The 26,294-nt window shown below is 36.2% G+C and overlaps 3 protein-coding genes across 4 annotated transcripts; 1 reads left to right on the forward strand and 2 right to left on the reverse strand.

Annotated features, from left to right (window-relative positions):
• Positions 1–732: 732 nt before the first annotated feature.
• On the reverse strand, positions 733–1,714 carry LOC113339619 (UDP-glycosyltransferase 90A1-like). The gene is made up of 2 exons (XM_026584859.1): positions 1,240–1,714; positions 733–1,049 (listed from the first exon to the last, which is right to left on the reverse strand). The coding sequence occupies exons 1-2, from the start codon at positions 1,712–1,714 to the stop codon at positions 733–735; spliced, it is 792 nt and encodes a 263-aa protein (XP_026440644.1).
• Positions 1,715–10,318: 8,604 nt separating this feature from the next.
• LOC113339754 (protein SENESCENCE-ASSOCIATED GENE 21, mitochondrial-like) lies at positions 10,319–11,250 on the reverse strand. Of its 2 annotated transcripts, none has more exons than XM_026584979.1 (2): positions 11,140–11,250; positions 10,319–10,650 (listed from the first exon to the last, which is right to left on the reverse strand). In XM_026584979.1, exons 1-2 carry the CDS (start codon positions 11,196–11,198, stop codon positions 10,413–10,415), a joined length of 297 nt encoding a protein of 98 aa, XP_026440764.1. In that variant the 5' UTR covers positions 11,199–11,250; the 3' UTR covers positions 10,319–10,412. The 2 variants fall into 2 exon arrangements, with proteins under 2 accessions (XP_026440764.1, XP_026440765.1); XM_026584980.1 differs by having other exon boundaries at positions 10,319–10,647; positions 11,140–11,237.
• A 7,825-nt stretch (positions 11,251–19,075) lies between these two features.
• On the forward strand, positions 19,076–20,157 carry LOC113339620 (protein MAIN-LIKE 2-like). Its single transcript, XM_026584861.1, has 2 exons — positions 19,076–19,511; positions 20,093–20,157. Exons 1-2 carry the CDS (start codon positions 19,076–19,078, stop codon positions 20,155–20,157), a joined length of 501 nt encoding a protein of 166 aa, XP_026440646.1.
• The last annotated feature ends 6,137 nt before the right edge of the window (positions 20,158–26,294 follow it).

Below are 26,294 nucleotides of genomic sequence, written 5' to 3' on the forward strand. Positions count from 1 at the left end.
GAAGATTTTCAAATAGAGAACTGATAGAAATACCTAATATTAAGAATTCCATGGCTTACCTTTTGAAATTGAAGAAATGAAAACCCAATATTAAGAGAGAGAACTAAGAACCCTGATTTGAAAAACCTCAAATGAGTCGTACCTGTTCTTCTTCGATGTTTTGAGAAGATTTCTAGATGCATCGGAGTTTATAGGTTAGTGAGCTCTTGAGAAGAAACGTATGTGGGTGAGTTAATGAGGTTCAAAGAAGATTCCATTCGTTTGCCTCTGTATTGATTTCAAAGAAGAAACAAATATTCAACATAAATCTCAGTGATTGCCAAGGTTTTGAAACGGACGGGATTAATTAGACGCGTTGAATGTGGAACAGGCTGTGTATGTGAGACATTCCCAGACGTTGGATGAGGGCTTAAAATAGGGGTGAATTCTAAGCCGAGATTTATCTTTTGCACTTTCCTCCACTTTTAAAGCAATGACAGCCGTTGATGAGAGAAAAGAATTTGTTGACGTCCGTCGGATTGGTCAAAACACATTTGTTTTTGTAAGATAGATGTTGATGCAGATACATTTGATACGTACAACGGTTGTTAAATGGAAGATATAGTTCTGCTTATTTCTGAATGTGCATAAGAAGTACTTGCTTGCGGATGTCAAATGAGCTACCAAAGTTCATGTGAATCTTTTGATTGACTGTGCATTATAGCATTGGCGTACATGACCAGTGGGTAAGGTTTATATAATCTTTAAATTTTCCTTGCCATAAACAACCTCATCGATCAGCAAGTTTAGACTATGCCAAGAAGACCCTCCTACCTCCATTGCATCTCTAGCTCTTTCACTGAGCTTCTTCACATTCTTCGACATTTCCTTCCATTTCTCATCTTCTATATTCGTCAGTTCTTTCACTTTCTTCTCAATACACTCCGAATCAAAAAACCCGCGAACGGAACCAGTTCTTGTTACAACCTTAACACCAATTCTAAAATACTCTTCAATCATTCTTGCATTCAAATGTTGATCAGCTGTTATTGGAAACCCCAACATTGGCACTGATTCACATATACTTTCCAATACGGAATTCCAACCACAATGACTCATAAACCCATTAACACACTTGTGACTTAGAATTTCGACTTGATCAACCCATTGATTCTTTACCAAAAGTCCTCTTCTTTTCACCCTCTCTTCAACTCAACCATAAATTCATCATTGTTGAAGGACGGTAAGCGCAAAACCCACAGAAAGTTTCCCCAGAGTTCGCCAATCCAATTGCAATTTCTCTATATTGCTCAATTGTCATTTCTATAACCGACCCAAATGCAACATACAAGACTGGTTTTTCCATCTTTGACATTTCATTAAGCCATTGAGTACACATGGGTCTGCTGTTTCGTTCGGACACAACCTTTTTCTCAGATGCAAGGCAGAGTGGTCCAATACACCAAGCTCTAGGCAAAGCTTCTCTGTTCCAGTGGTCCACAAATTCTGGTTCGAGTTCCCGGAAACTATTCATAATGATACCGTGACTGTTTTCTGTTGCAATGAATTCCTCCGTGTAGAAATTAGTGTGCTCACCGGGTCCAGGATGTGAAAATTCAGGTTCAAAATCATTCTTTGCAAGTTTTAAGCCAGGGAAATATGGAGCAACGTGGAAAACTTCATCGTCGAAACTAACAGGAAACTCTTCTTCACCAATAATTTTGTAAAGTGCCATGGTATAAGTACTAACCCCATCAAATACTAATCTGGGTATACTTAATTTTGAAGCGGATTCAAGACTCCACGGTAAGAATCCATCGGAGATTATACAACTCACATGCGACGAATACTCTCTAGAATTGCATCAAATTCTGGTTGAAGAAATTTGGTTGCTTTAGCAAACGGGACTAAGAGGGATATAGATGGTAACTTATCTATAGTTTCAGTCCCTTCAGGAATCTCAGGATGAATCTTTCGTGGGAAGGTGAGACCGAAAACGGAAGCTTTTGTGTCGGACAAAAAGTGTGTCGGATGAATGGAGAATTAGCATGAGTTGTGAAGATGGTAATGGCGATACCGCTGCGACGTTGAAAGAGGATACGAGTTAAGTTTAATAACGGTATCGTATGGCTTTCTGGCTAGTGCTAAGCTATGATTCTCTCGAAATTCTTTTTTTTTCACAAAATTGGTTAAAAAGACCAAACTCAACAATTCCTGAGTGAAATAGACAGTTAGATTTTGATACTTTTTAAATGGACAAAAATGTAAAAATAGGCAGGATGTAACCAGTTTCATCATGCCCATTTTCAAATATTTTTTTCTTATTTTTAATTTACACAGAATGTATCCAGTTTCATACTTGCTATTTTTAAAATTTAAGCTAGGATGAAACCAGTTTCATCCTTACTTTTTTTTCTTTTTTTGGTCATTTCACCCAAATTATTTTTTACTCGTCCATTTGAACCGTGATTTACAAATATTTGGACAAATAATCCTAAAGTATTTGTGAAACTACTCCCAAATGAAGAACACAAAGCACAATATTTCTTCTTTGTTTCTTGGCCAACCAATACAAAAGACCTCCTATATAAAAGAGTGTGATCCTAAAAGATAAATGATAATCCAAGCAAATATCCTAAGCTAGGTAACAGTATATGCCCCATATCTCCTAAGATGGGAAAGATATTATACAGGATACAATGCCAAATATATTACAAGATACAATGCCAAATATACCGAGAATATATTTGGCTAATACCCCCCTCAAGTTGGAGCATGAAGAGTCGAAATGCCCAACTTGAGAAGAAGAGATTGGAATTGTTTACGACCCAAAGCTTTAGTGAGAATGTCAGCTAGCTGAGAAGCAGTATGAACATAAGATGGAGCTATAGTACCACGAAGAAGTTCATCACGCACGAAATGGCAATCAATCTCGATATGCTTGGTTCTTTCGTGAAAAACAGGGTTGTTAGCAATGTGCAAAGCAGCCTGACTATCACAATGAAGAGGAACCGGTGTAGGGTGCTTTATACCAAGGCTCCGGAGTAAACCTTTTAACCATATAATTTCACAAGTGGTAGAAGCCATAGCACGGTATTCGGCTTCAGCAGAAGATCGAGATATCGTTGTTTGCTTCTTTGTTTTCCAAGAAATAGGAGATCCTCCCAGTAAAACAAAATGTGCAGTAAGGGACCGACGACTGAGAGGACAACTAGCCCAGTCTGCATCACAATAAGCATGAAGAACAAGATAATCAGATCGAAGGAGAATACCTTGTCTAGGACTACTCTTTAAGTAGCGAACAACACGCAAAGCAGCATCCCATTGCGAGTGAGTAGGACGTTGCATAAAAAGAGATAAAATATGAACGGAGTAAGAGAGCTCAGGTCGTGTGATAATAAGATAAATCAACCTTCCCACCAGACGCCTATAACGAGCGGGGTCATCCAAAAGCTTGTCTGACGCAAGAGCCAATTTGTGATTTTCCTCCATCGGAATGCTAGAAGGTTTAGAACCAAGAAGACTTGTCTCAGTTAGAATGTCAAGAGCATACTTACGTTGACATAGAAAAATCCCTTGTGAACTCCGAGCTACCTCAATACCAAGAAAATATTTCAATTTTCCCAAATCCTTCATATGAAAACACTTACAAAGATAAGTCTGAAACTTACGAATAGCAGAGCTATTATTTCCAGCAATAACCAGATCATCCACATACACAAGAATGTGCAGAATAACACCGTGTTTCCGATATACAAATAAAGAATGATCAGAAGCACTGGTAGAAAAGCCATATGAACGCAAAGCGGTTTCCAACTTTGCGTACCAGCATCGTGGAGCTTGTCGTAAACCATACAGGTATTTACGCAATTTGCACACTTTGCCAGACAAACCATTACTAAATCCAGGAGGTGGTCGCATATATACTTCCTCATTCAAATCACCGTGAAGGAAAGCATTATGAACATCCATTTGTACCAATTCCCAATTATTAATAGCAGCGACAGCCAAGAAAGTGCGGACAATGACCATTTTGACAGTAGGAGCAAAAGTCTCTGTGTAATCAATCCCTTCCTTTTGATGATTGCCAAGGACTACCAACCTGGCTTTATAACGCTCAACTGAACCGTCAGATCGACGTTTGATACGGAAGACCCACATACACCCAATGGCAGTCTTCCCTGGGGGTAGAATTTCAACTGTCCAAGTTTGATTGGCAAACAAGGCCTCAATCTCACGTTTCATTGCCTCACGCCATCGAGGATCAGCCATTGCTTCCTTAAAAGAAGTAGGCTCCTTATCACTTGAAATAGCTGCAAGAAAGTGACGATGGGCAGTATAAAAAGCATTACAATTCACAAAGTGAGTTATAGGGTAAGGAGTACCTGAGGATTGTATGGTAGACAGGAAGAAGAGTCGTGGGAAACCAGATTTTGTGTTAACGTTCTTCCACTGAACATATTCTCGATGCCTTACATTATCTGTACGTGTACGTTTACCACGACCAAGCTCATCGGCAGATAATGAACTTGCAGGCATATCATCGTGCACTGAAGATGGTACAGACTCAATGTTTTGAGAAGATACGGCAGTGTCTAACGCAGAAACTGGACTAATATCTGCTGCTGAGTCACGCAGATCTGCTGAGGAAGTAGTGTCAGACTGGACGACTGATTTGCTGAAGAACTACCAACTTCATCTTCAGAAGTTGATTGCGTCGAGTGCTGTAGTGGAGGAGTAATTGTCGTAACGTTGTCAGAGATATCCAGACTGGACGACTGATTTGCTGAAGAACTACCAACTTCATCTTCAGAAGTTGATTGCGTCGAGTGTTGTAGTGGAGGAGTAATTGTCGTAACGTTGTCAGAGATATCCGGCTGTAGAGGTGGAACAAACGCAGCATCTTGGAAGTCATCAGTGTGTGGGAAAGAACACACATCACTCGAATCATCGGAATACAAAGACTGAAGTTGTGACAGTTCTTGGGGATTGGCCAAAGGGAAGTTGTCTTCCAAAAATTGAACATCCCGTGACTCAAAATAACTTCCTGTAGAGAGATCAAAAAGATGCCAACCTTTCTTCCCAAAAGGATATCCAAGAAAAATACACCGTCGACTGCGACTGTCAAATTTGTCAGAAGGATGAAGATTCTTCGCATAACATAAGCATCCAAAAATCTATGAATCAATTGGGAGCAGTTCCATACAGAAACTCATAAGGTGTTTTGAAGTTGAGTACACGAGAAGGAGTTCTGTTAATCAAATACGCAGCGGTTAAAACACATTCTCCCCAAAAATCAATAGGCAAGACGCCTGAAAACGAAGAGCACGAGCAACATTGAGAATATGATGTTTTCGTTCCACCCTAGCGTTTTGCTGAGGTGTTTTGACAATGGAAGTTTGATGAATAATACCGTTCATACGAAAATGTTCTGTAAGACCCTTAAACTCGGTCCCATTGTCACTTCGCATGATTTTCACCTTTTTGGAAAATTGTCGTTCAATCAACGCAAAAAAATTTCTCATTAAATTAGGCACCTCATCTTTAGTTTTCATTAAGAAAACCCAAACACAACGAGAATAATCGTCCACAATAGTCAAAAAATATCTTGAGTTGCAAGCCCGATTAGCGCGATAAGGACCCCAAACATCACAATGGATTAACGCAAACAAATCGGTTGCTTTATTATCACATAATGGAAAAACATTACGAGTCTGCTTGGCTCGATAACATATATCGCAAGCATGAAAATCTAACTGACCAGTAGTACCACAGACTGGAGGCAAAAACTTCAGTGCTTGCATGGAAGGATGTCCAAGGCGTTTGTGCCATAAAGATGTAGAAGAAGCCCCAGATACAGCATTAACACGAGTTGGTTCCCACGACATTAGGCAATAAAGCCCCTCCATAAGTTTACCCGTACCAATCGTCATCCCCAAGGTATGGTCCTGTATAACACACTCAGAGTTAGTGAATTGAAAACGAATGATATTCTTAACATGTCGAGAAGTTAAGAATTGAGAAACGGAGATGAGATTGCAGGTGAATGTTGGCACAAAAAATACATCAAATAAAACAAGAGATGGATTCAACTTGACAATGCCCATTTTGGTCGCCTTAATGCTTGCACCATTAGGTAAACCTATTTGAATAGGTTGAACTGTACGAAGAGAAAGAAAAAGAGATTCATCACAGCACACATGATTTGAAGCACCAGTGTCGATAATCCATACATGAACACCCTTACCATTGAGACGAACATGATTCATAGATGTTGAAACGTCACTAATAGTAACATTAATTTTGACAGATTCAGAAGAATGTTCAACTGAAGATTGTTGAACAAATGACTCACCCATAGATCGAAAAAATAAAAAATGACTCACGGTACCATAAAGTATTTGTGAAACTACTCCCAAATGAAGAACACAAAGCACAATCTTTCTTCTTTGTTTCTTGACCAACCAATACAAAAGACCTCCTATATAAAAGAGTGTGATCCTAAAAGATAAATGATAATCCAAGCAAATATCCTAAGCTAGGTAACAGTATATGCCCCATATCTCCTAAGATGGGCAAGATATTATACAGGATACAATGCCAAATAAATTACAAGATACAATGCCAAATATACCGAGAATATATTTGGCTAATAATTTTTCGCTTTTTTTTCTAGGTCTTTTAGCTTTTTTAATTTTAGTGGATAACGAATCCAATATGATGCACGTTAATTAAATTATACTCCGAGGTAGTACGATATTCGTAGTTGAACACATAGTGCTCTTGGAATTCCTACTGTCATTTGGTCCTACACCCAAATGACAGCAGGACGTTAATTAGCGGGCAATTTCCTACACCTCAGAGTATAATTAGCTTAGCACGTTAATTAAAATGTCTGTAATTTGGTCCTACACCCACGGGCAATTTCCTAGAAAATCATCCTTATCCCTTTCCATGAAGGAGAATTTAGTAGATTTTGGCGGAAAATTTGATCAAATGTACTAATTAAACTCCTTCATTTTAAATATGGATCCCGACTCCATGTCATTGCCAAGGAAAGTTAACCTTCATTGTAATCCAAAAGATTCATATGTATTGGTCTTGTCAAACTTTAAATAAATCATACATTTCATGCCAATAGTTTTATTTGTTTGTTTTCACCATTACTGGAAATCTTTCGATTACAACTATTTTAATTAAGAGAAAAAAGAACTTATTTCTTAGAAAATACTAATTTCTAAGCTCAGCAACATTAACTTCATTGAAATGACTCTGAGTAGTGTAGCCATTCTTGCACCATGTTTGTTTTCTATTTTGAGTCAGATTCTCGACTTATGACTGAGATCTAATCCTTGACTCGTACCCGTTTGAGTTAGGTATGAAAATAACCCTGACTCATGGGACCAAACCACTGACTCACATATTTTTGAGTCATATATGACTCGAAAAACAAATATATTGAGTTAGATCCAGATGAGTCAGGTGATTTCAGTCAGATCTAGACGGCTCATGTCCAAACGATTCAGATGAGTCAGGTGCAAACAAACAAGGCGTTAATATATCATATTGACTTTGGTCAACTCATATAGTCAGATTTAGTCATAAAAATACCTGGCCGGGTCCGCTGTAGCAGCGGTTTAACGTTTTCAAACAATCCCACTGTAAACAGTCCACTCTAAAACGATCAAACAGCTTAATCTCTTTCCATTTTTGATATAAGCCTATTATAGGGGATACATCCATTTGGTTTTAAGGGCTCACAAGAGGATAAAATTGGGTTATGAAATAGTAATCAACAAAATCCCTTATCCAACTATTTTTATTAATGGCTAGAATGTGTTCGATTAGTTATTATTAATTATTTAACTAAACTAAATAATGTTATTAATTAGATTTGACTAATTATTTGATTTATAGTTAGTGTTTGAAAATCAAAAATTTATTTTTATTTTAAGAGTGAGGAAGAAGAAAAAGTGAGGAGGAATTTGAGAAAAACCTAGAAATTTAGGTTTTCTCAATCAAAATGAATGATTCTAACAAGATGAATGATGCATACCTCTTACTTAACTCCAATAATAATTAATTTGCTTTTAATTGCATGAAGTATGTAAAAATTTGGATTTTTTTGATTTCTGAAAAACTCCAAATTCAAAAGGGCAATTCGTATCTCGATTCCTGCAGGGTGTAAGTTCAATCGCTTCTTACTCATCGTAAGAAAACTTACGGTTGGGAAACTTCATCGACCCAAAAGTAGATAGGGAGTACGGTTTGGATAACAAACCTTCCAAACCGTAGACGCGTCTTTGAACGCAGAAAATACGGTTTGGAAGTTATGAACTCCAAAACGTAGATAAACCTACGGTGGGGAAACCGCACCGTAGGTTCATGAAAGCACTTCGATGTGGAAAAACAAACTTTCCAAATCGTATACAAAATCAAATAAGGTTACGGTCTATATTTCAGTCACATATGGTTGGAAAAGAAAATTTGATTTGGATACAATGTGGAACTCCAAAAGTAGGCAAACACAGATTAGCCTACGATTTGAAACTAATACTCTACGGTGTAAATCTATGCTTCATTTTTTACCTTTGATTTGAGTTTCAAACCATATGAAAACTCAGATTAACCTACGGCTGGGAAATTAGTTTCAAGTTTTTCACTTGAGGATTGACGTAACTCAAACCGTATGTAAACTCAGATAAAGATACGGTGTAGAATTATTAACTTAGAACGGGGAAGTCTTGTTTCGATTTATCATTGAAGAAAAACCTATGGTTTGGGTATATGAATTATCCAAAACGTATACTATGTCTACTGTTTGGAAATTAAGAACTCCAAACCGTACAGTTCCGAAGCTGTTTTTTTGAAAACCTAATTCGATCGAATCTACCTGTCCATACAATAAAAACCAATGAATGAAGATGAGTTTGGTGTTCTTTTGTAGAGGTTTAATCGGCGATGAATAATTTTGATAATCGATGATCAATCGAAGAAGAGGCGATGGAGGAGAAGAAGAGGCGATGAAAAAAAGGAAGGAGAGAATGAATTTCATTTGATATGATTTAGGTTTAGGTTTAAGTATTTAGTTAGTCTTAGGTTGGTTTTTAATGGGTGAAGGGTGTTTTGGTATTTTTTTTATGGATTAGGTCTCCCTTTTTCTTCATTTAGGATATTTGAATCCATAAGAACCCTCAAAACTTTTTTCTTGGAGCCTCAAGGATATACTCAATTACTTCAAAAAATTCAAGCAATCCAGGAAATCGTGGGCACCAAATATGGCATAGTGCTGCACTTTTCAATAGTCTTAACGGTTGGGTTTTTTCTATGTCTAAGTCCCATACATAAGTTAAACCCTTGATATGCAACTTTTAGATTTAGAAATCACAGACAAAAACATACTATTGAGATGGGTGAAGAAGCCACATTATCAGCTGAAGAACGAGCGCAACTAATTTAATCGAGTTTGGACCCTGAGGCACCAAGTTTCATTATTGTTATGTTTCTTTCGCAAGTCAGTGAAGGTTTTTGGCTGGTAAGTTCCAATCATTCAGTTAACATTTTCTTTAATAAGGCCTTCCTCCTTGAAAGAGTGATTGTGTTGATTGGCTGGTAAGGATTAGATATTGGATTTGTTTTTGCATCGACTTGTATAAGTTGATTGTGTTGTGGCTGTATAAAGTATTTCGGAAACAAGGTGAAATTTTATTTTTCACTCCCTAATTTATTTACTTATTTTATTAACAGGGGATTCCTAAGAAATTCTCTGTAAATTTTATGTCAAAAGATAAACTTTAATGACCTTGTTGGATGAGGAAGGACAAGAGTATGTATGGTAAGGTATTAAGGTAACTTATATTCCTACAAGTAGTGGATTAAGTGGTTGCTGGAAAGGTTTTGGCAGATCGCAGTTTAAGAGTTCTGATGTTGTGGTTTTCCAATTGGTTAACGTTAAGATATTAAAGGTTTACATTGTAGAGAAAAATGGTGGAGCAGACGTTGAATTTGCTTGATTAGGAAGGTTTTGGCCGTCATAGTGCTTGTTGTTAAAGACCACTGTCAGCTGCGCATAAGATGATAACATGACACGAAAATGTAAACGTAGTAAGTGTTAGTTGTGCATACAATGTTAATGCGAACTTCCTGAAGTAATAAAATTTGTCTGGATATAAATGTGTCTCTAGCTCTTTCCATTTGGCTAGAACCGCTACTTTATCATTCTATAATGAGACTTCGGAGAAAACTATGTTTCCAACACATTAATAATCTTGAACTTTGTTAATCTTGAAATTTGTTCTCTACGCATGTTTTAGAAATTGTAATTCAAAAGATTCATATGTATTGTTCTTATTAAACTACAAAAAGTTTATTTCTTCGTTTCACAATTTGTAGAAGTCTTTTCGATTTTACAGCTAAGAATAAAAGAAGAAGGCTTATTTCTTAGATAGTAACTTATTTCTAAGCTCAGCAACATCAACTTCATTGAAGTGATTCTCTGGGATCCAGTTACCGGTTTTCGGATCTTTCATCCAAAAGGCTCCGTTAGACTCTTTTTCTATGGCTGCAACAGTTTTGTTTCCTGCTTTTCCAGTTTCTGACATCACTTTCTTCACAACTGTTGACGAAATAGACGTCTTTACATTTTCAGTTGCGGACGCTGAATATCCTCTTCTACAGTTCATAACACAAAAATCATAAATGTCGAGATATAAATCACGGACACCCTCATAACCAAAGAAACAAAAATTCATCCAAGGCATCAAGAATCAAACAAAAAGAAAGCGTGGTAAATCAAGAGAAAAGACGACGTCATGGAAAACATGTGACAAAGCCTGGAAAGAAAAACCAAACTAAGCCCTATTATCCTATCCCAGTGAACAATAAATCATATACCGAGGAAAGTAAAAAGTTTCAAACTTATACGTTTTTATAGACGAGTTTCGATCTTGCGTATATTTTCTCTAAAATTGTAAGTCTAATCACAAACTGAGATCAAATTGCAAACTGGTTCTTTTCTAATCAAATAGGTTAAATTGTATTGAAACACAAACAACCCTAAGTTCTAAGCTTACTAACTACAGATACAAACTCAAGACTTGTACACGAAGAAAACGATATTGAACGAAAGTTTAGATGCTATACAAAGAATGAATTCTATACCTGGTGATTAATGGTAATAAGCACTTCTTCAAAGCATATGCCAACCTAGAAGCAGCCATGTCTGAACTGAATATATTAGCTAGGTTCTATGTGCAAGTAGGTTGGTTTAGTTATGGGACGAGCACTAGCTAAAACTTGGTTGATATTTATAGTCAAATTTATTTTTTGTGGATTCTTATATTAGGTTAATTCTAAGTTCAAAGAAAAGCTAAAGATCCCATATATGGTAATTGAGATACGTGTATTTCAAGAATTAGGATACTAGCATATATAAATTTAGAATGATACGTAAATCAATCACTTGAGCTTAAAGTTACCTGGATTCTTCAAATAATAACTCTAAACCATTAGATTTGTGGAGAGATTTGTACACTGAAAATCAAGGGTTTAAAGAAGTTCCGAGAGGGGAAAGCACCTGTTATGGAAATATACCACATTGTCTACGGCACTAGTTATAGGTTGTTTATGGTACTACTTAAAGGTGGTTGTATTACACTTCGACTGGTTTACTTATGTTCTTAGTATAATGACAGTAATATCGCAGATTCTAAGAGAACATTCCACTAAAAACTTACGCATCATGGTTTATGCTGGATGTGTCATTTTACTAAAAACTTACGCCTACTGGTTTATGCGGGATGTGTCATTTTACTAAAAATTTAATCTAATGGTTTATGCTGGATGTGTCACTGCTTGCGCGCGGTTGTGGTTTATGACGGAGAAACACACGCTGACTTGAACAATAACGCATCAAAACACACCATACAACTATGGTATTGCTCTTTTTACAAGGAATCAAACTGTCTTCTTTTAGCTTCTGAAACACACCATGTTGGAGAAAATGAGTTATTTAATAAATGATTTTTTGGTCTTGGTGTGGTTTGATCTCATGACCTAAGGGTCTAACGATACTCACTCATTTTTGAGTGAATGAAATGGAACCTTTAGTCCCACATTGTGGAAAACTAAAGAGGTGCTCCACTATATTACCATGTTCTCATGGATATGTTGTAAAACAATGTGGGTAGAGCGGCTGGGTCGAAAAATACATGTTTCAACCCATGCCCATGGGCGTGTACCAAGCATCAAGTCCGTGTCTACTTGAAATTATTTTTTGCAAGTTTTTAATTTGATAAATAATTAATTGTTTTACAAGAAACAAAACTCGTTTTATAAGAAAAAACCTAAACCTAACTTGATTTGCAAGTTAATTTTCCTATAAATACAACTCGAAAATCTCTTTTCAAAACACACAAGCAGCGACCATCTATAGGTCTACTTTTCTTCATCTTCTTGCTTTTATTTTCGTGCGGCGTTTACTTCCATCCCCGTTGCTGAGTTTAAGAGTGGGTAACTTGTACTGTGCTAATACAAGTTATATCGGGCAGTCTTATCCTGGACACATCTTCGCACGTTGGGGTTTAGCATTACTTTAGAGTATACCCGCGAACTAATGTGTTAAAGACAGCTTGTTGAACCCGTGATTCTGCCTTCATCAATTTGTTCGTGGTAGAGTTGTTTGATACAGTTCTTTATATTTATTGTTTGATACATCTGATGTTTCTTCCATTGTTGCAAGACTCCAACACACCATATGTTTGTTATAGGTATACTGTCGAAAGTTATATGATCATTTTCTTACACATATTCATAGAATTATAATAGACTTTTCCCCTCTTTTTCTCTGTTTGCTTGTTATTTTTCTTCAAGTAGGTTGCATATACAATAACTAAATGAAGATAGATACTAAGTCTCATTATTCGATTCCTCAATGATTAGAAGCATCTTATCTCCTTTATCCTTGCCTTTTCTTCTTAATTGGTATCTCCTTTATGCTTCTATATGCTTCACTTACAAGACAGTTGGCACCCAATACCTAGTTAGAACTATTTATATAAAGGCCCTACCTGGTATTCTGTGAACTTTTTTATTCACCGGCCAACCGAATCAGTGACGGAAGTGGGGTGGCTTACCTAGGCTGTAGCCCCACCCCCAACCAAATCCAACAAAACCTTATTTACACCATGGAAATTATTTACAGAAAATGGAAAAGCCCAGGTAGAAATTTGGACTGCCCACTACTATCTGGAGAAAGCGAAGTAAATTGTTGTATCTCGAACAAAATCCAGCGGCATATAATACATGTATAGGTTTGTTACGTTTGTAACCAAGGTCTAACGGTATTATAGATTACAGTTAGTCACATGAGAAGAGATTAAAGCATGTATCTCAAACTATATGGTTGTCCCACTACCATATTGATTTTGTACTTATGATATACAAATATGTCTTAGAAATGAAAATCTAGCATTTATTCTTCGTTTCTATGTAATTGAAAATCTTAAAATTCATTGATTCAACCACATATATCTAGAATGGCGTTACATTATATAACACTTATTCATTGTTTCTATGTAATGGAAAATCTTAAAATACATATTTTACGATTAAATAATCATTTTAATATTTTCGCAAACCAGAAAATAACTTAAGAAATTTGAAAAAGTTGGGCCGCCTTCTGCCTCAAATCAGATCAAGATTATCATTTTTGATATACAAATTTGAATTTATGTTTCCGTCTCTGCTTCTCATATATATATTGGAACGCCGTTCTAAACACGCTGCTAGCTACAAGGTAAACAAATTTGATTCAAAGCTTTGGACTTGAAGGGAAGAACATAGTATTATGCACCTTGTTCATTTTTGGTATTTTCCTGCGGTTGAGATGAATGAAATTGAGTAATCCATGAAAACAATTTAGCCCACCCGAATAAAAATTTCTGGTTCCGTCGCTCCGTCACCGAACCAAATTCACAGCTATTTGGCAGGTCTAACTTTTGCTGCAAATTTTCACATTCAGTTGCGAAAATTCATTCAAATAAGCTAAGCTCATAGTTCCAAAAATTAGTTAGCACTAAGACAACTATGAATTCTCGCAAAGCTTTACGTCTACTGTACTCCGAGTTTTTGAAGAAAAGATGAGTTTTATGTGTAGCTAGAATCAACTATGAATTCCCGCAAAGCTTTATGTCTAACGTACCAAGCAGGGAAAAACATGAGTTTTATGTGTAGCTAGAATCAATGCCTTTCAAGGTTTACTACTGTTACATTTTTATGTGGAATCTACTTTTTATCGACGAAAAGAAAAGAAAAACAAGTTGGGCATTTCTTTGCCAAACAACTAACTAGGGAACCTAAAAAAACAAGAACGAGTTTTTGGGATCATAGTTTTTTTTTTGGGACCATGGTTTTATTTTGGATAAAGACATTAGAAGTAATTATTGGTCACCCCATATCTAGTTATTTATTTAATACCTAATCTACCCTTTTAGTTAATTTTAGGTTATGATTAGTGAAATGATTTAGTTAAAAATAATTAGTGAGATTACATTAAAAGATGGGTTATTATTAGTTGAGTAGAATTATTGTGAGAGTAGAGTTAGAGAAGATGAAGGAGAAAAACATGGAAAATAAAAAAAAATTCCAATTCACCCCCTTTGAGTATTCAAGTGATGAAAACTCATTTGATTCTTATTTGTTAATCTTCAAAATGATCCAGATTTGGCTTATTTCTTAGATGGTGATTGTATTCTTCCCCAAAATGAAACTCAAGATGAAAATGATGGATTTTATCAACCACAACCGGAGGAAGTGTATTTCGGTGAACATGTATGCTCCAAACTTAGATAATGTATGTTGAATTGGTAAAAACTTCCCCAAAAATGTAAATTTTTGAACTGGATTTTGCACAGTTCGGTTACATTATATGAAGAACATGTAACCGAACTGTTCTGAAGGTGTAGTTCGGTTGCCTTGTGAGATGAATAAGTAACCGAAGTTCGGTTACTTTATCCAAACACGCAGGTTACCGAACTCCATATTAATGGAAGTTCTAAGATGCAGTGTTATGTTCGGTTACTCAATCGTGTTCCAGGATAGAGTTCGATTACTCAATTATTTTTTCGAGAAAACCGAACTCCACATATATATGTAAATAGCCAAGAGTTGGGTTTGTCAAAGTTTTTTGCGAACAAACCGAACATATTGGAACAAGTTCGGTTATATGGGTACTAAACATATAGGGAAAAAAAGAACAGTTCGGTTACATGGCCAATTTTTTTTTTTTTTTGTAATAAGGGTACAGTTCGGTTACATGGCAGTTTTAAACATTTATGCGAAACAACCGAACAAAGGTGCTAGAGTTCGGTAGTGTGGGTACTAGAAATTTTGGGGAAAATCAAACAGTTCGGTTACATGGAATTTTTTCCTATTTTTGGTAATATGGCTATAGTTCGGTTACATGGAAGTTTAACAATTTTTTTGCGAAACAACCGAACTCACGAGTTCGGTAACCTAGTTTTCAATCCTATAGAACCGAACTGTTCTTCGTGTTCTTCGTTTCATGGAGTTAGGTTAAGAAACTAGGGAAACAATAAAAGACGCTCTAACCGAACTAAACACTGTAACTTCAATTTGAACCCTATTTTGATGATTTCTAATCAATTGAATCGATGAAAATCAAATTAAAAGAAATGGGTTTCTCGGGAAATACCTGCGAATCGGTCCCATGGAAGAATCAGGCTTCGAACTGCGTCTATTATACTGGATTATGGATTCACTTGGCTCTTCCACTTCTCTTGGTTGTTCCACTTCTTTATGAATCTCAAAATCACTTGGCTGATTTGCTAGATGTCCTAATGGGGGACATGTTCCTGCGAGTCTTTTGGTTTTCTTTCGAAGAACCATTCTTATAGTCGATTGATTAATCGACGATGAAAATTTTATGAATCGACGATTAATCGATGAAGATAATGTTGAAATGGGGAAGAAGTGAAGAAGAGGAGAACTGTTTTTCTTTTTGAGCAGCTAGGTTTAGGTTTAGAGTATTTTGTTTTTGTTTTACATTAAGTTAGGGTTAATTTTAATCAGGGATAGTTATTAGATTAGGGTTAATTTTAATTAGAGTAAGGACAAATTAGTAATCCCATAATATTAGGACATCCCTTAAAATTGTAGGGTAGGTGGCCTAATAGGACCATGGTCCCCCAAAGAAACCATGGTCCCTAATAAATCATATGGATCCATTTTCGTTGTTCTTTTCGTTATAGGAATCAATTTGTTACATGCGAAAATGTGAACTGTGCATAAACAAAATTGTAACAGTTATAAAAACCGTAACAACTATTTTGTTTTTTTTAATCAACCCTAGGAGTACTAATAGGCGGCATAGGGATAGAAGTACTAAACTTAAGGAAACAACAACAACAAAAAAAAAAAAAAAAATTATAGACGAGTTTTAGTTTCAGATTTACTTCTCTAAGAAAGCATCTATGGTATCAATCGATTCAATCCCAATGCTAAGTTTCAATTGTCTAAACCATCATAAGAAATTCCATGCATTATCAAGAATGACGGATTTCCCAGGCCCTGCTCTGGTGCATGGTGAGCTAAGCCTTGCCTCGGTGCAGCAAAGCCTAGCTTTGCACTACGGACTTCTTGTGAAAAAATATTTCTAACTTTTTTTATTTGTTCTGAAATTGTCAGTAAATATAAGGCCGACCTTTTCATATTTGAAGCCTTGAATACGTACCATCATTTTAAGCATTTATAAGCTATAAATCCCAATGCTAATTTTCAATTATCTTATCGATCAGTATTTTTTTTATTCCATTATCGAGAATGATGGATTGAACAGGGCCGGCCCTCGTTCATGGTGAGCAGAGCGGATAAGAAAAGAGACAGTTGCATCAACAAAACGGTGATACTTGTCATATTAAGACTTATACTGTTAGTTTTTCCACAACCCTTGATCAAATTAATTTCTCTAGCTATGAAAATTGTAGCTAGATTTGGCCCTATGCCATTTAATTGGGGCCTATAGATTACTTCCTCTACCTTATACACAATGATAAGGAGCGTCTAAATTTATTGAAACTACCAAAATTACCCTCTAAAAATATTAATATTACTAAATTACCCCCATCAACTCTTAATAATAAACCTAAAACTAAAATCAGTTTTCATTTCTAACCTAAAAACCGATTCTTCATGTTTTCTTCTCCCTCTTTTTCTTTTTTTTTTTGAAACCAAAACTCGTCGATTATCGACGATCCAAAAACGATTAATCGTTTTCTTTCTTCTATAAAATGTCGAAACTATCAAGATACAAACAAGCCACTGGAATCACTTATCGCGGAATTGTTAAAGCAATTGGAAACAAACCGAAGAAGAAAACGGTTACTCGAGAAGAAGCATCTCTAATCGAACAACAACGGGAGGAAATGGGTCGAATCAGGTACTTTTCTATCCACCCAGTCCTCTAAAGTAGGTTTTAGTAACATGCAATCGCTTAGAAGTCGAAATTTTTGAAATCAAAATTTTTCGGGTTTTACAGAATCGGATTATGTTAGTGTAAAAGTAAACCGATTCTGTTTAGAAACGGTTTATTTTCTTGCTCACATAAACCGATTGTTTTGCATGTGAATAGGAATCGGAAAATGTTAGTGAATAAATAGCCCGATTCAGTTATGGTAGGAATAACCATTGTTTTTGTAACTTTTTTTCGTTATAATCGAATTACATATGTGTTCACAAAAATCGATTGTGTAACCTTTGAATTCTTATATGCTTAGTTAATAATCAGACTTTATATGTATATCGAGAAAACCGATTACTAGAATCGGTTTACATTAGCACTTACAAAAGCCGATTGTTGGTTTTATTATCTTAGGAATCGGATTTTATATGTGTATCGAGTAAACCGATTGTGTACCTTGACTTAAAAAAAATGTATTCGATTCCATTGTTGTTTGACGCTTAACTCCGTATTCTACAGGCCAAACAAGGGCAACCAAAAAAAGCAAGACGAAAAGAAATGAAGAAACATGACCTTTCTTCTCCTAAGCTTTTGGGACCTCATCGAAAAGAAAGTAAAAATTTGAATGCTTCCCGCCGAAGGACCACAGGCCAAATGGATCAGCATCAACGACCCACCACCTCAACCGGAGCAACCAACACATGAAGAATCTGATTCCGATACACCTACTGAACAAAGTGATGAGGAAGTTAATGAGGATCAAAGTGGTGGAAATGAGATAGATGAAGAAGAAATTGGCGACAAGGAAGGTGGTGAAGAAGAATGTGAGGATGAAAGTGATGAAGAAGAGGGTGAGGATGAAAGTGATGAAGAAGAAAGTGAGACGCAAGTTGATGAAGATGTGGGAGAAGTTCAAGAACAATTCCAAGGAGGAGATGCTCAAGAACAAGGTAATACAGATGGCAAGAAGATAGATGTTCCAAAGAAGAAGAAAGGTGACCTGCCCGACCCTCTGAAGATGTTTCCTCGCGGCCCTAAGGATCGTGTTTACTGGTTACCAGGTGATGGAGGACAGATGTTATGGGGGTAAAAAGACAGTTGGGCCGCCGTCGTTTTCCATACCATAGTAAGTATCTAAACCTTATGCTAATGTAACATAAAAATTATTTTCCGTGTAGTGTTTTGATTGTTGTCCACCGGGTTTGTTTTGTTTTATAGGATCACAGGGATGTCGTTTGTCATATGAAGCCAGGAACGTCAGTGAATATGATGAGGAAATGGCCACTGGAAGGAATGGAATCAACTGTTTGAGAAGTTCAGGAAGTAGTCGATCTAGTCAATTCTACGGGTTTGGTACCTGCGGTCGAGAATTTGGTCCTTGGTTATGACAAACCTTTTTGTTCCTCCTTTGCCGAGAGACATTACGGGGGAACGGATACTTTGCATCTTCCGTTTGGCGAAATGACCATTACTCCAAATGATGCGAAGTTCATTACCGGGATAAGCATAGAAGGTAAATTCGTGAAGAACGAAGACTACGTGTAAGAGCTTGACTGGGACAAGATTTACGCGTTTACCAAGAATGTTTTCCAATGGGATGAGGAGAGGACCAAGTCAAAGATGCTAGCAGGCAAGGCAAAGCAGAGGATATTCCATCTCTCGAAGCTCAGGGACAACTTCATGGGAACAAAGAAGCTTCGTGCCGAGGGAAAAGAGGTGATGTCGGAACGTATCATTGCCACGGACAATGCGTATGTCCTCTACGTCCTGGGAGTTGTTATCTTCCCCGACGTTTCCGGTTTTCGTGTGAGCGCCAACTTTATCCAGCTGTTGCAACCATTTGACAAGATTCACGAATACTCTTGGGGCACTGCCATCCTTGCAAACTCGTTGAACGAGTTGAGAAAGGCTTCTATGGCTCGAAGGAACCAAATCGGAGGGAATATGGTTTTTCTGCAGGCGTGGATATATGTGCACTTCCCAATATTTACTCAAAGGGCTTTTGAGAATAAGGAATGGTACCACCAGTATTATGGAGACAAGTACACCTACAGAAGTAAGCCGAAGAACCAAAATAAGGTTTATCTGAAGTTGAGACGCCAGTTGGACAACTTGACAACGAAAGATGTTGTCTTTGATCCTTACAAGGAGGAATTGGCTAAAGGAAAAGGAAAAAAAGGTTGTGCGCAGAGAGCAAAGTGATTATTTTGGGCCTTTGTTTCACCCAAGAGGATATGTAATGTACAACCCGACGAGAGTCGCAAGACAATGCAGTTACGTACAAAAAATCCCAAAGGAGCACAAGATGTTCAAAATCAATGAGAAAAAACCAAATCATATGATAATGATATTGACATTGTTCACAAGCCTTTACCATCATGTGATTATTGGGAAGACAGAGCGTTTCACAGATATCCTTTGGATGGTCCATCTCAAACAGATGATGATTCAATTCCAGGTTACATGCCGTGGTACCTCAATGTTTCGCATACTTGAGTGATACGAGTAGATGAGAGGCCCAAGATAGAGGACAAAGATACAACTCTCGAATGCATGGTGTGTATTGTTACTCAATTACGGTTTTGTTAATGTTATTAGCGTTTTTTGTTGAGTGTTTGTTCTTTAAAATGGAAACAGAGAAGCCGAGTCGGGTACTTGGTAACCCAAGCAAAGCTACAAATCATGGAAGGGAAAAATGTTAAGGCCAATGAAAAGTTGATTGATGAATTGAACAGTCTCGAAGATGTAGAAGCTGGTGCAAAGTTTGGGGATCTGGAGGAGGAGGAGCCAAATAAGAAGAGGAAGAGAGCCACCCCCCCCCCCCCCCCCCAAAAAAAAAAAAAAAAAAAAAAAGATGTCTGAAGGTGCATCGAGCAGCACCCAACCTGGTAAACGAGGATGCGGTAGACATGATCGTGGTGGGTATGTTCATGAATGAATTGTTATATTCATGTTTATGTCTTTAACTATGGATAATTATGGAGTCAAAACTTATGTCTTGTCTTAAACTTATTGTCGAATTATGTTTGGTTATATTCCTAGTTTATGAATGACTTAATCTGGTTTCTTTTGAAAATTGTTGGTGTTTTTCCAAGACGCGATAAAATAACCAACTACAATGTGTGCGCAAAAAATGCAGGATTCTGGCATTTTTCAGTCAGAATCGGTTTACATGTACCTATATGTAATCCGATTCTGACAGTTCCCCAGAAGTTCATTTTCAGAATCTGTCTTTGTGGGCGCCCATTGTAATCCGATTCTCATGAAGAAAAGTCATATTACTTTTTTTTTTCCAAGAATCCGACTATATATACATCCGAAAAGCCCGATTATTGAAAGGAATAATTTGACCACCAGGTTCAGATTAAGCATCGGTCTATGTGGACACCCCTTGTAATCCGATTCTTATGAAGAAAAGTCCTGTAACTTTTTTTTGCCAAGAATCGGATTATATATGCAATATTAAAATCCTATTATTGAGAGGCATATTTTATATGATTTTTCGAGGAAAATACCCTTTGAGACTTCATCTATATAGGGACCGTTTGAAGATTTGTGTCTCGTAAAATCGTTTGCTAATACGTTATGGGAACGTCCGAATGAAATCTATTCAATGTTTTGGAAGAGAGTTAAAGAGTTCTTTTACGGGCGTACGATGAATCCCAATAACCGTAAATGGAGAGACTTGGCTTTTCGATTCCAATACATAAAAAGCGCAATGCGAGAGTACGTAAAAGTTAGAAATATGGTGTACAACTATCATCCACGAGCTCCTCTTAGGGAAAAAGTGAGTAATGCGATCATTTTATACCTATGTCAAAAGTTCACATACTAACATTTAAGAATTCATTGAATTTCAGCTGGAACGTTTCAATGGGCTATGGAGAATTCGTAATGGGGAAACTAAGTTCATTCACCACAAAGAATATACGACGTTGTACCGACGTGCTCGGAGGTTCATTGGCGAGCATTTGGTGTGTCAAATTCTAGAATTCTCATACTGAATCCTATATATGTAGTGCACTAATTTCCTAAATTATGTAATGAATATTTTGTTTCTGAAAGTAAGATATAATCGGATTATATGGACATATATAAACACCGATTTTTGGAATCAGTTTATGTGGGTATTGACTAAATTCCGATTCTGGGTTTACATCGTCATTCGGCATAAACTCAACCCAGAATCGGTTTACAAAGTCACTAACATCAACCGATTCTGGATCGACTCTTTTGAAAAAAAATTAAAATTTTTACAAGTGTTGATTATGCATTACTGAAATTTAATTTCAGGATTAACTTGATTAAACATTATTTAATTATCCGAAATAGCATTAATTTAACAAGGACATATTAGGCATTAACATAAATAGTGGATAAGGGGTTTCTATGAATTATTTCTTAGTGACCCTATTTTTTCATGTAGCTATAGGCCTAAATTAAGTGGCATAGGCCCCAATTTAGCCAGGATGAAAATGGTAATAATGAGCTCAACAACATCACTCATGAAGTAGGATTTTTGGTCTCTTACTCTGTGTCTTAAACTCGAGTATAAGAATCATTCAAGCACGTTTTCTGTTGGAATATACGGTGCATTATAGATCAAGAAGACCAAGTCTGTAGCAATACCTTCTAGATTATAGGATCAAGTCAGCTCGTAAATCCTGTAATGTAGATAGATAAGTTTCACCTAGTCAAAGATATGGTTTGCTTCTTTATCTTCTAGGTACATATCCTATCAACTATAAATAGGATCAATCTTGTAAATGTAAAACATCCCCGAACACTAAGTCTGGAGATCAATCTAATTCACCCTGCGGGGTTCTGTCAGTGGACGTAGGCGTTAGTGCCGAACCACTTTAATCTCTTGTCTTCTATGTTTGATTGATTTAGTTTTCCTGATCAGTGATCCCTCGATACCCATAATTTATTATGGTATCAGAACGTGGAGATCTGCTTAAATCGCTTCCGCAACAAAATTAAGATTTTGGTTGTCGCATAAACAAACGTTTTTTTTATTTTTTTTTGTCCATCTAAAGTAGACGATAATCTTTCGGTTCTCAAGCAATCAACAGAGAGAGTTGGTCACGATCTTGCATATAAGTTCGTGGGTTCTAGCACTAAAGGTATTTTTCATCAAGTTTAATTTTTTTTTTGGGTGTTGTCTTACTTGCAAAACTATTGATCGCATCAATATATGCTCTCAAGTCTATGCAATAATATCTAAATCAATTGATTTATTGGTTCTAATCAATTTCCATGACTAATGGGAATTCAGTAACTCATTAAGCCAGATGAGTCATACAACCTTTTTGGTTGTTCTTCAGGAAGTCAATTTTTTTTGAACTTTCGTTATGGGTCACCGTTGTTATCAACTATACGACTCTGTCCTGCTCATGTTTCATATTTTTGGGAATATATTCATCACAATCATAATCCATTCTCTATGGATTTTCTCGGAACCTTTTCGAAAATCAGTTTTCATTCAAGAAAACTCTCCTTAACAGTTACAATATATCTCAGTGACTAACTGTTATTTTTTTGTAATCAAACTCATTATCTGAGTTTCTGGGTATCGAACATAACCTAAGGTTGTTTCGCTTTCTATCAACACCTAATTCAGGGTTTAGTTCCTCTACTGTTCGGAGTTATTAGTAGATGTTTCATGTTTAGCAATAATCATTGAGTGTAAAGCTTGCCAGTACTTGCAAGTTCAATTCCGAACTGCTCCAATCATTACTGGTACAAAGCTAAAGTGATGTACGTTGTTGTTGATTGTTCATGTATCAGAACATGAAGTCTTCGTACCTTATAAGTTTGTTGATTGATTAATCAAATCATTAACTCGCAACACCATTTTCGATTGAGAATCCTCCTCTGTCATCTTTGGTGATCTCATGTCAATATGACCATATCCCATCTTGCTCCTGTGAGCTATTTAATCTATCTTTTGATCTCTATATGATCATTTTATGTCTGTTTTATTCTTCATGTGGTTATAAAAAAATATATATATATTAATCATGTGCATTGGCAGTCATCAAGTCTGCATCGTTTCTGTGAATCTAAATTGTTGTTTCCTTTAGTCAAATCTGATTTTTTAATCAAAATCCGTTTTACATCTCATCCAAACTGATTTTATTCCAATAATTGTTTATAATCATCCTTGTTGGTATAATCTCTCAGTTCTTTTTTAACTACAATCATAAGTAGTTTCTCATGGTTGATCCCATGATCACAGCAAACCTTATTCAAAAGGAATAAGTTCTCATATCATACGTCTGTTAGTTGACGAAACCATTTTGGGATTTGTTTACATTTGCAGTCAAGCCAACTCACTGACTTACCCTATATATTTTTCAAGCCCAACCAAGCCATTTAACTACTCAGATATTTTGAGTGTATTTGTCACTCAAGGAAAATTTCAAAAGAAAGTCAAGACCTGTTTCAGCAGTTCGATGCTCGTTTTGCCTCATTATTGTGTGTCTTAATTGAAGATCCAGTTCGTCTCAAGCGTGATCTTCGAAGTCCAAGTACAAGATATGGAGGAAGATATTGAAGAAGAACAATCAAATTGCAGGCTTTAATTACATGAGAAAGCCGGCTCATAAAGTTCAACCGCCAAGGTCCGTGAAAGAAGATCATATACCATTGTCGAAGTACGTTATACAAAGTTTCTTTACAAGGTTTGTTTTCAAGATGTTGTCCAAGTTGCACACTTCAATTCTCTCTGTGTGCAACTTGTGGGGGGTGTTGGAATATACGGTGCATTATAGATCAAGAAGACCAAGTCTGTAACAATACCTTCTAGATTATAGGATCAAGTCAGCTCGTAAATCCTGTAATGTAGATAGATAAGTTTCACCTAGTCAAAGATATGGTTTGTTTCTTTATCTTCTAGGTACATATCCTATCAACTATAAATAGGATCAATCTTGTAAATGTAAAACATCCCAGAACACTAAGTCTGGAGATCAATCTAATTCACCCTGCGGGGTTCTGTCAGTGGACGTAGGCGTTAGTGCCGAACCACTTTAATCTCTTGTCTTCTATGTTTGATTGATTTATGTTTTTCTGATCAATGATCCTCGATATCCGTAAATTTTTTTTTTTTTTGCAAGATACAAAATTAAATAAGATGTTTCAAACCTCCAAATAATTAGGAAAAGAGCAAAAACATTGTGGTACCCCAACTATAAAGATTCGTTAATAAATAAAGTGATAAAAGACTATGACTGCCTTCGAATATGAATATATACACCACAAAGCTCTCAGCATCCTGTATTATTTTTCATTGCACCATTTTCTTTTATTATCCTTCTAAGCTTTACGTGGCTCGCATGAATCCCCCTATCTACATTGTATAAAAAAATTGTAGTTATGTATTCATCCAATTAGGTAAACATGAACATCCCATTAGTATTCCCCTTCGTCAAAGTTTCCCTATAAAGAATATTAATGGTGGTCACGAGCTCAACAACAACATCAGTGAAGAAGGTCTGTTTGTCTCAACTCTTGTGTCTTACTTTGAAAACGGGAATCCTTTATCCACGTCTCCTTCGGCAGACTCGTCATAGAAAATGAGATGCAAGTTGAAGTTCCAATAGATAAGGAAAAGAGCATAAATTTGTGGTAACCAATTGATAAGGAAAAGAGCATAAAGACTATAAAGTCCTATATACGTAAATGATTATGACTCTGTATTTTAACTATGAACACCCACATCATATACGCCACAATCTCTCAACATCCTGCATCCTGTAAGTTATTTATCGCCACCATTTTATATCTTTTCTTAGCTATACGTGGATGAAAGGATTAGCATTGGTCATGCTTGAGACCAAAACAAAATGGCTACGTGTATCCCCTAGTCCTAGTGATAAGAGAACATGACTTTGAGTTACAGTTTTGAATTTTTCGTTTGCTGCTCTTATAAAAAATCTCAACACATTAAGCGTTACTGGATTATATTAATTTTTTACCATTCATTGCATGAAGCATGTATGAGTAATTTACCGATCACAAAAAAAATGTATGAGTAATTTAGTATCATGCAATTGCGCAATTACAAAGTGAAAACCGTTTATCATTCAACTTTGGGTTATTATGTTTTTTTTAATATAGATGTATTGAGCTCACTTGCTCCTGCAGTTAGCTTCATAAGATCATTCAATACATTAGAATCCACATTTTTGAGAATTGAAATGATTTTTATGAATTTTCTCAATGGGATCTTGGAGAAAACCAATTGTTGGTACATCTTTCACCCAATAATAATCTACAAATTATCTGTAGTGTTTTACCTGGGATGTTGAATATAAATACCCGTATGAAAACTTAGGGTTAAACTTAAGGAAGTGTTTCAGGCTTCTTCAACTCCAATAATGATTATGGTGCTAACTCTAGAGAAAATAGGGTCAGAGATTCATTGGATTGATTCACTGTTTATCGAGAATGATATCGTTTACATACATATAAAGTAGCTATTTTGTAATTTATTTGATCATGAAATGTAAAATTAGCATTTTGTGTCATGAAAGGAGAATAAACTTCTGGCAATAGGAGGCTACATTCCAATAGCAACTAGTGTTCAAAATAAAAGGGAAAATAAAGTAAACAAGAGAGGAATCCAAGTGAGTAAATAACTAACGTGAAATATGACTGACTTGTTGTGTATGAATTAGGGCTGTCAACTGGTCTGGACTCTAGTGTCTTTTGGTTAGGAATCGGTTATTAGAATCATTTTTGGTCAGCTAAAGTTTCGGTTCAATCCATATCAGTAAATTACTATATTGTATCCATGGGTTCTCTAAAAAACAATCAAATTTCTTGATAATCA

Source organism: Papaver somniferum, unplaced genomic scaffold (genome assembly GCF_003573695.1).
Source record: "Papaver somniferum cultivar HN1 unplaced genomic scaffold, ASM357369v1 unplaced-scaffold_21, whole genome shotgun sequence".
In the NCBI taxonomy this organism is placed as follows: domain Eukaryota; kingdom Viridiplantae; phylum Streptophyta; class Magnoliopsida; order Ranunculales; family Papaveraceae; genus Papaver; species Papaver somniferum.